General features: G+C 47.1%; 1 protein-coding gene across 1 annotated transcript in view; it reads left to right on the top strand.

Moving 5' to 3' along the window:
• Positions 1-13,420, top strand: part of LOC141264608 (obscurin-like) — an 870,641-nt gene that overhangs the window by 662,697 nt on the left and 194,524 nt on the right. The window contains exons 33-35 of the mRNA XM_073676886.1: positions 583-735; positions 1,086-1,131; positions 9,767-9,844. Coding sequence (XP_073532987.1) covers positions 583-735; positions 1,086-1,131; positions 9,767-9,844 — 277 coding nt within the window. The remainder of the gene's footprint in view (positions 1-582; positions 736-1,085; positions 1,132-9,766; positions 9,845-13,420) is intronic.

Raw genomic sequence — 13,420 nt, forward strand, 5'->3', positions numbered from 1 at the left:
ACTTTCTCGCCTGTTCTCTATTTTGCACAGTCTGGTCAGCGCCTCTTTGCCTCCTCTCGCTGGTCGATCACTTTCTCGCCTGTTCTCTACTTTGCACAGTCTGGTCAGCGCCTCTTTGCCTCCTCTCGCTAGTCGATCACTTTCTCGCCTGTTCTCTATTTTGCACAGTCTGGTCAGCGCCTCTTTGCCTCCTCTCGCTGGTCGATCACTTTCTCGCCTGTTCTCTATTTTGCATAGTCTGGTCAGCGCCTCTTTGCCTCCTCTCGCTGGTCGATCACTTTCTCGCCTGTTCTCTATTTTGCACAGTCTGGTCAGCGCCTCTTTGCCTCCTCTCGCTGGTCGATCACTTTCTCGCCTGTTCTCTATTTTGCACAGTCTGGTCAGCGCCTCTTTGCCTCCTCTCGCTGGTCGATCACTTTCTCGCCTGTTCTCTATTTTGCACAGTCTGGTCAGCGCCTCTTTGCCTCCTCTCGCTGGTCGATCACTTTCTCGCCTGTTCTCTATTTTGCACAGTCTGGTCAGCGCCTCTTTGCCTCCTCTCGCTGGTCGATCACTTTCTCGCCTGTTCTCTATTTTGCACAGCCTGGTCAGCGCTTCGCCATTCGCAGGTCAGAATGATAGAGAGACGCTGATGAACGTACAACAAGGAAAGATCAACTGGAGCTGTCCGGCCTTCACCCTGCTGAGCGCCGACGCGCGGCACTTCATGATGGCGACCATCCACATGTCTCCTGAGTGAGTCCATCTATTGTGAACCCAGTGCTCTCATAGCACATGTGCCACATTTAAAGGTTACTCATTATTTTAGGATCTTTGACTGCTGTCAATGCATGGAAACTTTTGTAATTACATCCAGACTCCAAAGATCCTGTCCTGACCCAGTCCTACTCTCACAGCTGAGGATTTGTTACAATGTATCAGTGTAGACAATTTTCAGTCAGACAAACACAATAGCATCAGGCTGATAGCTCTCACCTGCGAATATATTGTAACAAACCCTCAGCTTCAGAGCAGAGGCTGGATACAGTGTATCTCTTTCTGTCATGCTTTCTACCATTAACTGTTTGCGTTCTTGGTCTTGGCAGCGCCCGTCTAAGCGCCAGTGATTGCATCCAGCACCGGTGGTTTACAGTGAGTAATGTTGTATATTTTGTATTTTTCTGTCTGTGACACAGATACAGTATGGTGTTATATTATAGTATTGTTCCTTTTTACCGCGCCAGTATGTTATTACTTGCTCCTGTTTAAGCACAACATAATTCTTTTATTCCTCTTTTTCTTCTCCCCTTCTTTCTTTTCTTCTAATCATTTTATCATTCCGCCTCTTATTCATCCTTATTTTTCTACTTCTTCCTCTTCTCATCTAACTCATTCTGTCATCTTCTTGCTTCTCCTTTTTCTTCTCTTCCTTCTTCTCCTCTTTCTTCTTCTCTTCTGTTCTCCTCCTTTCTTCTCCTCTTTCTTCTTCTCTTCTGTTCTCCTCCTTTCTTCTCCTCTTTCTACTGCTCTTTCTCCACCTCTTTTCCTCTCTTCCCTCTCCTCTTCCTCTTTCTCCTCCTCTCTTCCTACTCCTCTTCTTCTCCACCTCTTCCTTCTTTTCCTCTTCCCTTTTCCCTACCCTTCGTCTCCTCTTTCTTTTTTCTTCCTTCTACTATTCTTTCTCTAACCTTTCCTTTTATCCTCTTTCTTTTCTTCTTTTCCTTTTCCTCATCTTTATTCTCCTCTTCCATCTTATCTTTTTCCTGTCTTTTTTCTTCTTCATTTCTTCTTCTCATCTTCTTCTGTTTTTCTCTTCCTTCTCATCCTCTTCTACCATTCTTCTTTCTTCTCTTATTTTCCTCCTCTTCTTCTTCTCATCTGTTCCTTCTCTTCTTCTCCACTTCCTCTGTTTTTTCCTCTCTCTTCTCCTTTTCTTGTTCTTTTTTACTTCTTCTTTGTCTTTCTCCTCTTCTTCTGTTCTTCTTCCTCCTCTTCTTCTTGTTTTCTTCTGTTCTTCTTCTCCTCTTATTTTCCTCTTTTTCTACTCTTTCTTTTCCTTTCTCTTCTCCTCTTCCTTCTTCTTGTCTTCTTCTCTTCCTCTGTTCTCTTTTGTCTTTTTTCTCCTCTTTCTCCACCTTGTCTCCACTCCTCCGTCTCCTCTTCCTCTTTCTTCTTCTCCTCTTTTTTCTTCTAGCTTCCTACTCCTGCTCTTCACCTCTTTCTCTGTATTCTTCTCTTTCTTCTCCTCTCTCTTCTTCTGTTTTTCTCTTTATCCTCTTCTTCTCATCTCTTCCTTCTCATCTTCCTCTTTCTCCTCCTCTCTCTTCTCATTTTCTTTTTCTCTTCTTCTGTTCTTCTACTCTTCTTCCTCTCTCTTCTCCTTTTATTTTGTTCTTCTTCATCTCTTTCACTTCTTCTTCTCATCTATTCTTTCTCCTCCTCTCTCTTCTTCTGTTCTGCTATCTTCCTTCTCCTTTTCCTCTTTCTTCTCCTCTTCTTCTTCTCTTCCTTTGTTCTTATTCTTTCTCCTTTTCTTTTTTTTATCTTCACCTCATCTTCACTGTTCTTTCTCCTCCTCTTTCTTCTTCTCTTTTTTATTCTCCTAGCTTCCAACCCTTGTTCTTCACTTCTTCCTCTTTCTCTTCCTCACTCTTCTCCTCCTCATCCTCTTTCTCCTCCTGTCTTCTCCTTGTCTTCTTCTCTTCTTCTTTTTTCTCCTCTTTTTCTGTTCTCTCTTCCTTCACCTCTCCTTCTACTCTTAATCTTTTGTCCTCCTCGTTCTTCTCTTCTTCTACTATCTTTCTTCTCTACTTCTCCTCTTCCTCTTTCTCTCTCTTTTCCTTTTCCCATGTTCTTCTTCTCCTCTCTTCCTTCTCCTTTTCTTCTACTCTTCTTCTATTTTTCTTCTCTCACCTTTTCTTTCTTCTTCTTTCTCTTCCTCTTTCTTCTCTTCTTCTTCACTTCATCTTCTCCTGTTTTTCTCCTCTCATCCTTCTGTCTTCTCCTCTTTTTGTCTCCTCCTCTCCCTCTTCTTTCTTTTCCTCCTCTCTTTTCCTCCTCTCCTCTTCCTCCTCTTCTTTCTAATCCTCTCCTTCTTTCTCACATAACAGACCTGAGTGTTATCTATGAGGTGACATTTAAACATTATGATGCGAGGAGGGATTTGTTCTGTTATCTAATAATGATCTTCTTTTGCTCCTCGTCTTATCTATTCCTTCTCTTCTTCTCCACTTCCTCTATTTTCTCCTCTCTCTTCTCCTTTTCTTCTTCTTTTCTTGTCCTTTCACCTCTTCTTCCTCTTTCTCCTCTTCTTTCTCTTCTTTTCTTCTGTTCTTGTTCATCTATTTCTTCTCTTCTTCCTCTTTCTCCTCCTCTCTTCTCTCCTCTTCTTCTCGTTTTCTTCTGTTCTTCTTCTCTTTCTCCTCTTTTTCTCCTATTTCTTCTCCTTTCTCTTCTCCTCTTCCTCCTTCTTGTCATCCTCTCTTCCTCTGTTCTTCTCCTTTTCTTCTTCTCTTTCTCCTCCTTGTCTCCACTCCTCCTTTTCCTCTTTCTCTTTCTTCTTCTCGCTTCCTTACTCCTGTTCTTCACCTCTTTCTCTTTATTTTTCTCTTTCTTCTCCTCCTCATTCTTCTCCTCTTCTTCTTCTGTTCTTCTCTTTCTCCTCTTCTTCTCATCTTCCTCTTTCTCCTCCTCTCTCTTCTCCTTTTCTATTTCTCTTCTTCTGTTCTTCTCCTCTTTCTTCTGTCTTTCTTCTTCTCTTCTTCCTCTCTCTTTTCCTTTTATTCTGTTCTTCATATCTTTCGCTTCTTCTTCTCATTTATTCTTTCTCCTACTCTCTCTTCTCTTCTTCTGTTCTTCTCTCTTGCCTCTCCTTTTCCGCTTTCTTCTCCTTCTCTTTCTTCTCTTCCTCTGTTCTTCTTTCTCCTTTTCTTCTCTTATCTTTCTTCACCTCGTCTTCACTCTTCTTTCTCCTACTCTTCCTTCTGCTTTTTTCTTCTCCTAGCTTCCAACCCCTGTTCTTCACTTCTTCTTTCTCTTCTTCGCTCTTCTCCTCTTCCTCTGTCGCCTCTTCCTCTCTCTTCTCCTTGTCTTCTTCTACTCTTTTTCTGTTCTCCTCTCTTCCTTCACCTCTCCTTCTACTCTTATTCTTTGTCCTCCTCATTCTTCTCGTATTCTACTATCTTTCTCCTCTTCTTCTCCTCTTCCTCTCTCTTCTCCTTTTCCTCTTCCCATGTTCTTCTTCTTCTCTTCTTCTTCTCTCTTCTTTCTCCTTTTCTTTTCCTCTTCTTCTATTTTCCTTCTCTCACCTTTTATTTCTTCTCGTCTTTCTCCTCCTCTTTCTTCTCATCTTCTTCTTCACTTCATCTTCTCCTGTTCTTCTCCTCTCATCGTTCTCCGCGTCTTCTCCTCCTCTCCCTCCTCTTTTTTTTCCTCCTCTCATCCTTCTCTGCGTCTTCTCCTCCTCTCCCTCCTCTTTTTTTTCCTCCTCTCATCCTTCTCCGCGTCTTCTCCTCCTCTCCCTCCTCTTTCTTTTCCTCCTCTCATCGTTCTCCGCGTCTTCTCCTCCTCTCCCTCCTCTTTTTTTTCCTCCTCTCATCCTTCTCCGCGTCTTCTCCTCCTCTCCCTCCTCTTTCTTTTCCTCCTCTCATCCTTCTCTGCGTCTTCTCCTCCTCTCCCTCCTCTTTCTTTTCCTCCTCTCATCCTTCTCCGCGTCTTCTCCTCCTCTCCCTCCTCTTTCTTTTCCTCCTCTCATCCTTCTCCGCGTCTTCTCCTCCTCTCACTCCTCTTTCTTTTCCTCCTCTCATCCTTCTCTGCGTCTTCTCCTCCTCTCCCTCCTCTTTCTTTTCCTCCTCTCATCCTTCTCTGCGTCTTCTCCTCCTCTCCCTCCTCTTTCTTTTCCTCCTCTCATCCTTCTCTGCGTCTTCTCCTCCTCTCCCTCCTCTTTCTTTTCCTCCTCTCATCCTTCTCCGCGTCTTCTCCTCCTCTCCCTCCTCTTTCTTTTCCTACTCTCATCCTTCTCCGCGTCTTCTCCTCCTCTCCCTCCTCTTTCTTTTCCTCCTCTCATCCTTCTCCGCGTCTTCTCCTCCTCTCCCTCCTCTTTCTTTTCCTCCTCTCATCCTTCTCCGCGTCTTCTCCTCCTCTCCCTCCTCTTTCTTTTCCTCCTCTCATCCTTCTCTGCGTCTTCTCCTCCTCTCCCTCCTCTTTCTTTTCCTCCTCTCATCGTTCTCCGCGTCTTCTCCTCCTCTCCCTCCTCTTTCTTTTCCTACTCTCATCCTTCTCCGCGTCTTCTCCTCCTCTCCCTCCTCTTTCTTTTCCTCCTCTCATCCTTCTCCGCGTCTTCTCCTCCTCTCCCTCCTCTTTCTTTTCCTCCTCTCATCCTTCTCTGCGTCTTCTCCTCCTCTCCCTCCTCTTTCTTTTCCTCCTCTCATCCTTCTCTGCGTCTTCTCCTCCTCTCCCTCCTCTTTCTTTTCCTCCTCTCATCGTTCTCCGCGTCTTCTCCTCCTCTCCCTCCTCTTTCTTTTCCTCCTCTCATCGTTCTCTGCGTCTTCTCCTCCTCTCCCTCCTCTTTCTTTTCCTCCTCTCATCCTTCTCCGCGTCTTCTCCTCCTCTCCCTCCTCTTTCTTTTCCTCCTCTCATCCTTCTCTGCGTCTTCTCCTCCTCTCCCTCCTCTTTCTTTTCCTCCTCTCATCGTTCTCTGCGTCTTCTCCTCCTCTCCCTCCTCTTTCTTTTCCTCCTCTCATCCTTCTCTGCGTCTTCTCCTCCTCTCCCTCCTCTTTCTTTTCCTCCTCTCATCCTTCTCTGCGTCTTCTCCTCCTCTCCCTCCTCTTTCTTTTCCTCCTCTCATCCTTCTCTGCGTCTTCTCCTCCTCTCCCTCCTCTTTCTTTTCCTCCTCTCATCCTTCTCTGCGTCTTCTCCTCCTCTCCCTCCTCTTTCTTTTCCTCCTCTCATCCTTCTCTGCGTCTTCTCCTCCTCTCCCTCCTCTTTCTTTTCCTCCTCTCATCCTTCTCTGCGTCTTCTCCTCCTCTCCCTCCTCTTTCTTTTCCTCCTCTCATCCTTCTCTGCGTCTTCTCCTCCTCTCCCTCCTCTTTCTTTTCCTCCTCTCATCCTTCTCCGCGTCTTCTCCTCCTCTCCCTCCTCTTTTTTTCCTCCTCTCATCGTTCTCCGCGTCTTCTCCTCCTCTCCCTCCTCTTTCTTTTCCTCCTCTCATCCTTCTCTGCGTCTTCTCCTCCTCTCCCTCCTCTTTCTTTTCCTCCTCTCATCCTTCTCTGCGTCTTCTCCTCCTCTCCCTCCTCTTTCTTTTCCTCCTCTCATCCTTCTCTGCATCTTCTCCTCCTCTCCCTCCTCTTTCTTTTCCTCCTCTCATCGTTCTCCGCGTCTTCTCCTCCTCTCCCTCCTCTTTCTTTTCCTCCTCTCATCGTTCTCTGCGTCTTCTCCTCCTCTCCCTCCTCTTTCTTTTCCTCCTCTCATCCTTCTCTGCGTCTTCTCCTCCTCTCCCTCCTCTTTCTTTTCCTCCTCTCATCGTTCTCTGCGTCTTCTCCTCCTCTCCCTCCTCTTTCTTTTCCTCCTCTCATCCTTCTCTGCGTCTTCTCCTCCTCTCCCTCCTCTTTCTTTTCCTCCTCTCATCGTTCTCTGCGTCTTCTCCTCCTCTCCCTCCTCTTTCTTTTCCTCCTCTCATCCTTCTCTGCGTCTTCTCCTCCTCTCCCTCCTCTTTCTTTTCCTCCTCTCATCGTTCTCCGCGTCTTCTCCTCCTCTCCCTCCTCTTTCTTTTCCTCCTCTCATCCTTCTCTGCGTCTTCTCCTCCTCTCCCTCCTCTTTCTTTTCCTCCTCTCATCGTTCTCCGCGTCTTCTCCTCCTCTCCCTCCTCTTTCTTTTCCTCCTCTCATCCTTCTCCGCGTCTTCTCCTCCTCTCCCTCCTCTTTCTTTTCCTCCTCTCATCCTTCTCCGTGTCTTCTCCTCCTCTCCCTCCTCTTTCTTTTCCTCCTCTCATCCTTCTCCGCGTCTTCTCCTCCTCTCCCTCCTCTTTCTTTTCCTCCTCTCATCCTTCTCCGCGTCTTCTCCTCCTCTCCCTCCTCTTTCTTTTCCTCCTCTCATCGTTCTCCGCGTCTTCTCCTCCTCTTTCTTTTCCTCCTCTCATCCTTCTCTGCGTCTTCTCCTCCTCTCCCTCCTCTTTCTTTTCCTCCTCTCATCCTTCTCTGCGTCTTCTCCTCCTCTCCCTCCTCTTTCTTTTCCTCCTCTCATCCTTCTCTGCGTCTTCTCCTCCTCTCCCTCCTCTTTCTTTTCCTCCTCTCATCCTTCTCTGCATCTTCTCCTCCTCTCCCTCCTCTTTCTTTTCCTCCTCTCATCCTTCTCTGCGTCTTCTCCTCCTCTTCCTCCTTTCTTTTCTTCCTCTCATCGTTCTCTGCGTCTTCTCCTCCTCTCCCTCCTCTTTCTTTTCCTCCTCTCATCCTTCTCTGCGTCTTCTCCTCCTCTCCCTCCTCTTTCTTTTCCTCTCATCGTTCTCTGCGTCTTCTCCTCCTCTCCCTCCTCTTTCTTTTCCTCCTCTCATCGTTCTCTGCGTCTTCTCCTCCTCTCCCTCCTCTTTCTTTTCCTCCTCTCATCCTTCTCTGCGTCTTCTCCTCCTCTCCCTCCTCTTTCTTTTCCTCCTCTCATCCTTCTCTGCGTCTTCTCCTCCTCTCCCTCCTCTTTCTTTTCCTCCTCTCATCCTTCTCTGCGTCTTCTCCTCCTCTCCCTCCTCTTTCTTTTCCTCCTCTCATCGTTCTCCGCGTCTTCTCCTCCTCTCCCTCCTCTTTCTTTTCCTCCTCTCATCCTTCTCTGCGTCTTCTCCTCCTCTCCCTCCTCTTTCTTTTCCTCCTCTCATCGTTCTCCGCGTCTTCTCCTCCTCTCCCTCCTCTTTCTTTTCCTCCTCTCATCGTTCTCTGCGTCTTCTCCTCCTCTCCCTCCTCTTTTTTTTCCTCCTCTCATCGTTCTCCGCGTCTTCTCCTCCTCTCCCTCCTCTTTCTTTTCCTCCTCTCATCCTTCTCTGCGTCTTCTCCTCCTCTCCCTCCTCTTTCTTTTCCTCCTCTCATCCTTCTCTGCGTCTTCTCCTCCTCTCCCTCCTCTTTCTTTTCCTCCTCTCATCGTTCTCCGCGTCTTCTCCTCCTCTCCCTCCTCTTTCTTTTCCTCCTCTCATCGTTCTCCGCGTCTTCTCCTCCTCTCCCTCCTCTTTCTTTTCCTCCTCTCATCGTTCTCTGCGTCTTCTCCTCCTCTCCCTCCTCTTTTTTTTCCTCCTCTCATCGTTCTCCGCGTCTTCTCCTCCTCTCCCTCCTCTTTCTTTTCCTCCTCTCATCGTTCTCCGCGTCTTCTCCTCCTCTCCCTCCTCTTTCTTTTCCTCCTCTCATCCTTCTCTGCGTCTTCTCCTCCTCTCCCTCCTCTTTTTTTTCCTCCTCTCATCGTTCTCCGCGTCTTCTCCTCCTCTCCCTCCTCTTTCTTTTCCTCCTCTCATCCTTCTCTGCGTCTTCTCCTCCTCTCCCTCATCTTTCTTTTCCTCCTCTCATCCTTCTCTGCGTCTTCTCCTCCTCTCCCTCCTCTTTCTTTTCCTCCTCTCATCGTTCTCTGCGTCTTCTCCTCCTCTCCCTCATCTTTCTTTTCCTCCTCTCATCCTTCTCTGCGTCTTCTCCTCCTCTCCCTCCTCTTTCTTTTCCTCCTCTCATCGTTCTCCGCGTCTTCTCCTCCTCTCCCTCCTCTTTCTTTTCCTCCTCTCATCGTTCTCCGCGTCTTCTCCTCCTCTCCCTCCTCTTTCTTTTCCTCCTCTCATCGTTCTCTGCGTCTTCTCCTCCTCTCCCTCCTCTTTTTTTTCCTCCTCTCATCGTTCTCCGCGTCTTCTCCTCCTCTCCCTCCTCTTTCTTTTCCTCCTCTCATCGTTCTCCGCGTCTTCTCCTCCTCTCCCTCCTCTTTCTTTTCCTCCTCTCATCCTTCTCTGCGTCTTCTCCTCCTCTCCCTCCTCTTTTTTTTCCTCCTCTCATCGTTCTCCGCGTCTTCTCCTCCTCTCCCTCCTCTTTCTTTTCCTCCTCTCATCCTTCTCTGCGTCTTCTCCTCCTCTCCCTCATCTTTCTTTTCCTCCTCTCATCCTTCTCTGCGTCTTCTCCTCCTCTCCCTCCTCTTTCTTTTCCTCCTCTCATCGTTCTCCGCGTCTTCTCCTCCTCTCCCTCCTCTTTCTTTTCCTCCTCTCATCGTTCTCCGCGTCTTCTCCTCCTCTTTCTTTTCCTCCTCTCATCGTTCTCCGCGTCTTCTCCTCCTCTTTCTTTTCCTCCTCTCATCGTTCTCCGCGTCTTCTCCTCCTCTCCCTCCTCTTTCTTTTCCTCCTCTCATCCTTCTCTGCGTCTTCTCCTCCTCTCCCTCCTCTTTCTTTTCCTCCTCTCATCCTTCTCCGCGTCTTCTCCTCCTCTCCCTCCTCTTTCTTTTCCTCCTCTCATCCTTCTCCTCCTCTCCCTCCTCTTTCTTTTCCTCCTCTCATCGTTCTCCGCGTCTTCTCCTCCTCTCCCTCCTCTTTCTTCTCCTCCTCTCCTTCTTTCTCACATGACAGACCTGAGTGTTATCTACTAGGTGACATTTAGACATTATTATGCGAGCAGGGATTTCTTTTGTTTTGTTGTCCGATTAATGATCCTTCGGGTCCAAATGTGACTTACACCGGGACAGCAATGATTGAGAAACATACAGCTCCGCAGACACGGACGGGACACAGCAGCCCACATCTTACCTCCACTGACAATTCTGATCATTTCTTGGTGTCCATATTGTCTTGTAGATGAGCTCCGGTCCGGAGGACGCTCAACCAATCAGCTCCAAGAACCTCCGATTCCTAGTTGCTCGCAGCCGCTGGCAGGTGAGTGAAGGAGGATAATGATTAGAATTGATAAAATGATTCACAGGAAGGGTCCTGGTCCAGCGGCCATGTTGGTTCTTCGTGGCAATGTGAACCCCCGACTACCTGCAAACATCCTGGGCGCTTCTCTGATTACGAGACCCTCTTTATATCATGACACATCTACATAAATCGCCAGGCCTACTAATCAGAAGAGGCCATTGAGGTCAGAGATTGGGATGCAGTCAGTGGGTGATGGCTTGCAGAGCCCAGGCCTGTGACTTACAGCACCTCATTCACCCACAGGGTGCAGGAATATTGCAGTCTCATTTTTCAGGTTTGCAGCGGTGTTTGGTACTGGGAATCTCACACCTTCTTCTCACAGACAGGTAGACAGGGGACGGCACATCCCCCTATCTGTATGTGGCACCCTCTTAATATACTTGCACTGTGCTGAGAAAATACTGAGAAAGCCAAGCTTGAGTCATCATGAATAAAGATGCTTCATGTTCCCGGTGATTCAGAGCTGACACCAAGGGTGCCATCGTGACAACGTTCCTGCTCTGAGAAAATATCATCCGGAAAAATGAAGAAATTTCCTTGTTTTTAAAGTTCCATGAAAAATGAGCTTTCCCATGAATAGTCTAAAAATTGTGTCACCTCTGCGGACAATAACACCACCATTGTTGGTTTTTATTATTATTTTACTGATGATATTCTGACTTTTTTTCGGAATTACAACCCAACATGACAGTAAGTATGTGTGATAGGCAATGTGATGCTGTCCAGAAACCACCAGGTCAGCATTTCCATTTTCCATCCTGCTCATCCGTAATAGATTTGGTCAGGGACCTTGCATGCACCTACAGCGGTGTGAAAAGGTGTTTGCCCCCTTCCTGATTTCTTATTCTTCTGCATGTTAGTCGTACTTACCGTATTTTTCGGACCATAAGACGCACGTAGGTTTTAGAGGAGGAAAATAGCAAAAAAAAAATGTAAGCAAAAAAAATGTGGTCATGATGCACTGTTATGTTGGAGGGGGTCTGCTGCTGACACTGGTATTGGGGTAATGTCCCCCAATTCTGTTAATATCCTCCATCCTGGTATATATGGCCCCTTCTTCCTGTTATACGTGGCCCTCATCCCCATCCTGATATACGTGGCCCTCATCCCCATCCTGGTATACATGGCACCCCTTGATTCTGGTATGCATGGCACCCCTTGATCCTGGTATGCATGGCACCCTTGATCCTGGTATGCATGGCACCCCTTGATCCTGGTATGCATGGCACCCCTTGATCCTGGTATGCATGGCACCCCTTGATCCTGGTATGCATGGTACCACTTGATCCTGGTATGCATGGCACCCCTTGATCCTGGTATGCATGGTACCACTTGATCCTGGTATGCATGGCACCCCTTGATCCTGGTATGCATGGTACCACTTGATCCTGGTATGCATGGCACCCCTTGATCCTGGTATGCATGGCACCCCCTGATCCCCATCCTGGTAATGCATGCCCCCCCTGATCCCCATCACGCTGCCCACAAAAAAAATAAACAATCATATTCACCCCCTCTCTCCTCCAGCGCTGCGTCCTGCTCTGCTGCCGACACTCTCACTGTGTGAGCCGCGCATGGCGTCCCTACCATGCGCCCTCACATAGTGATATGCTGTGCCAGAATAGTCACTGCTCCCCACGCCGGGACTGTGTGCGTGGGGAGCAGTGACCATTCACTCTCTTCAACAGCGCGCACGCTGTAGCCGCATGGGAGTGGGTTGTAGAGAATATTCATGGTCTTTAATAGTGGGCACACAGACTGCCGGCCACAGCAGGAGCCTCGCTGCAGGCACAGTGTGCGCGCTATCAAGGAAAATGAATATTCCCTGCTCTCCACTCCCATGGGCGTGGGGAGCAGTGAATATTAATTTTCTTTAGCAGCGGGCACAGCGTAGGCCTCCTGTGCCCCGCTCATCCCCCGCTGCCGCTATCCCCCACCCACCACAGCCACAGTACATATGCATACATGTTCAGACTATAAGACGCACCCCCCCACTTTCCTCCAAAATTTTGGAGGAAAAAAGTAAGACCGAAAAATACGGTAAATGTTTTCAGATGAAGATCTTTATTATTAAGGGAAAAGGAAATCCAAACCTACAGGGTCCTGTGTGAAAAAGTGACCCCCCCCCCACCTTAAAACATAAATTAACTGTGGTTTATCACATCTTTCTGAAGCGGAGTTCAATTTCCCTAGCCACACACAGACCTGATTACTGCCACACCTGTTCTCAATCAAGAAATCATTTAAAAAAGACCTGCCTGACAAAGTGAAGTAGACCAAAAGATTCTCAAAAGCTAGACATCATGCAGCGATCCAAAGTAATTCAGGAACAAATGAGAAACAAACTAATTGAAATCTATCAGTCTGGAAAAGGTTATAAAGCCATTTCTAAAGCTTTGGAACTTCAGCGAACCACAGTGAGAGCCATTATCCACATATCGCAAAAACATGGAACGTGGTTCCATCCGACTCATCCAAGAGGTCACAAAAAACCCCACAACAACATCCAAAGAACTGCAAGTCTCACTTACCTCAGTTAAGGTCAGTGTTCATGACTCCACCATAAGAAAGAGACTGGGCAAAAATGGCAGCATGGCAGAGTTCCAATATGAAAACCACTGCTGAGCAAAAAGAACATAAAGGCTCGTCTCAGTTTTGCCAGAAAACATCTTGATGATCACCAAGACTTTTTGGAGACTACTCTGTGGACTGACGAGACAAAAGTTGAACTTTTTGGAAGGTGTATGTCCCATTACATCTGGCGTAGAAGTAACACAGCATTTCAGAAAAGAAGCATCATACCAACAGTAAAATATGGTGGTGGTAGTGTGATGGTCTGGGGCTGTTTTGCTGCTTCAGGACCTGTAAGACTTGCTGTGGTAAATGGAACCTTGAATTCTGCTTTCTACCAAAAAATCCTGAAGGAAAATGCCTGGCCATCTGTTCGTGACCTCAAGCTGAAGCGCACTTGTGTTATTCAGCAGGACAATGATCCAAAATACACCAGCAAGTCCACCTCTGAATGGCTTAAGAAAAACAAAATTAAGACTTTGGAGTGGCCTAGTCAAAGTCCTGACCTTAATCTGATTGAGATGTTGTGGTATGACCTTAAAAACGCCGTTCGTTCTCGGAAACCCTCCAATGAGGCTGAATAAGAACAATTTTGCAAAGATGAGCGGCCAAAATTCCTCCAGAGCATTATAAAGACTCATTGCCGTTATCGCAAACACTTGGTTGCAGTTGTTGCTGCAGAGGGCCCAACCAGTTATTAGGTTTTGGGGCAATCACTTTTTCACACAGGGCCCTGTAGGTTTGGATTTCTTTTTCCCTTAATAATAAAGACCTTCATTTATAAACTGCATTTTGTGGTCACTTGTGTTACCTTTGTCTAATATTTACATTTGTTTTGTGATCTGAAACATTTAAGTAACAAACATGGAAAAGAATAAGAAATCAGGAAGGGGGCGAACACTTTTTCACACCACTGTATACCGTTCTATTCTCCCCAGAAGCTCCTGTTTTTTGCACCTTGTG

This window comes from Phyllobates terribilis, unplaced genomic scaffold (genome assembly GCF_046119375.1).
Source record: "Phyllobates terribilis strain yellow unplaced genomic scaffold, ASM4611937v1 Scaffold_4__5_contigs__length_816908805, whole genome shotgun sequence".
Lineage (NCBI taxonomy): Eukaryota > Metazoa > Chordata > Amphibia > Anura > Dendrobatidae > Phyllobates > Phyllobates terribilis.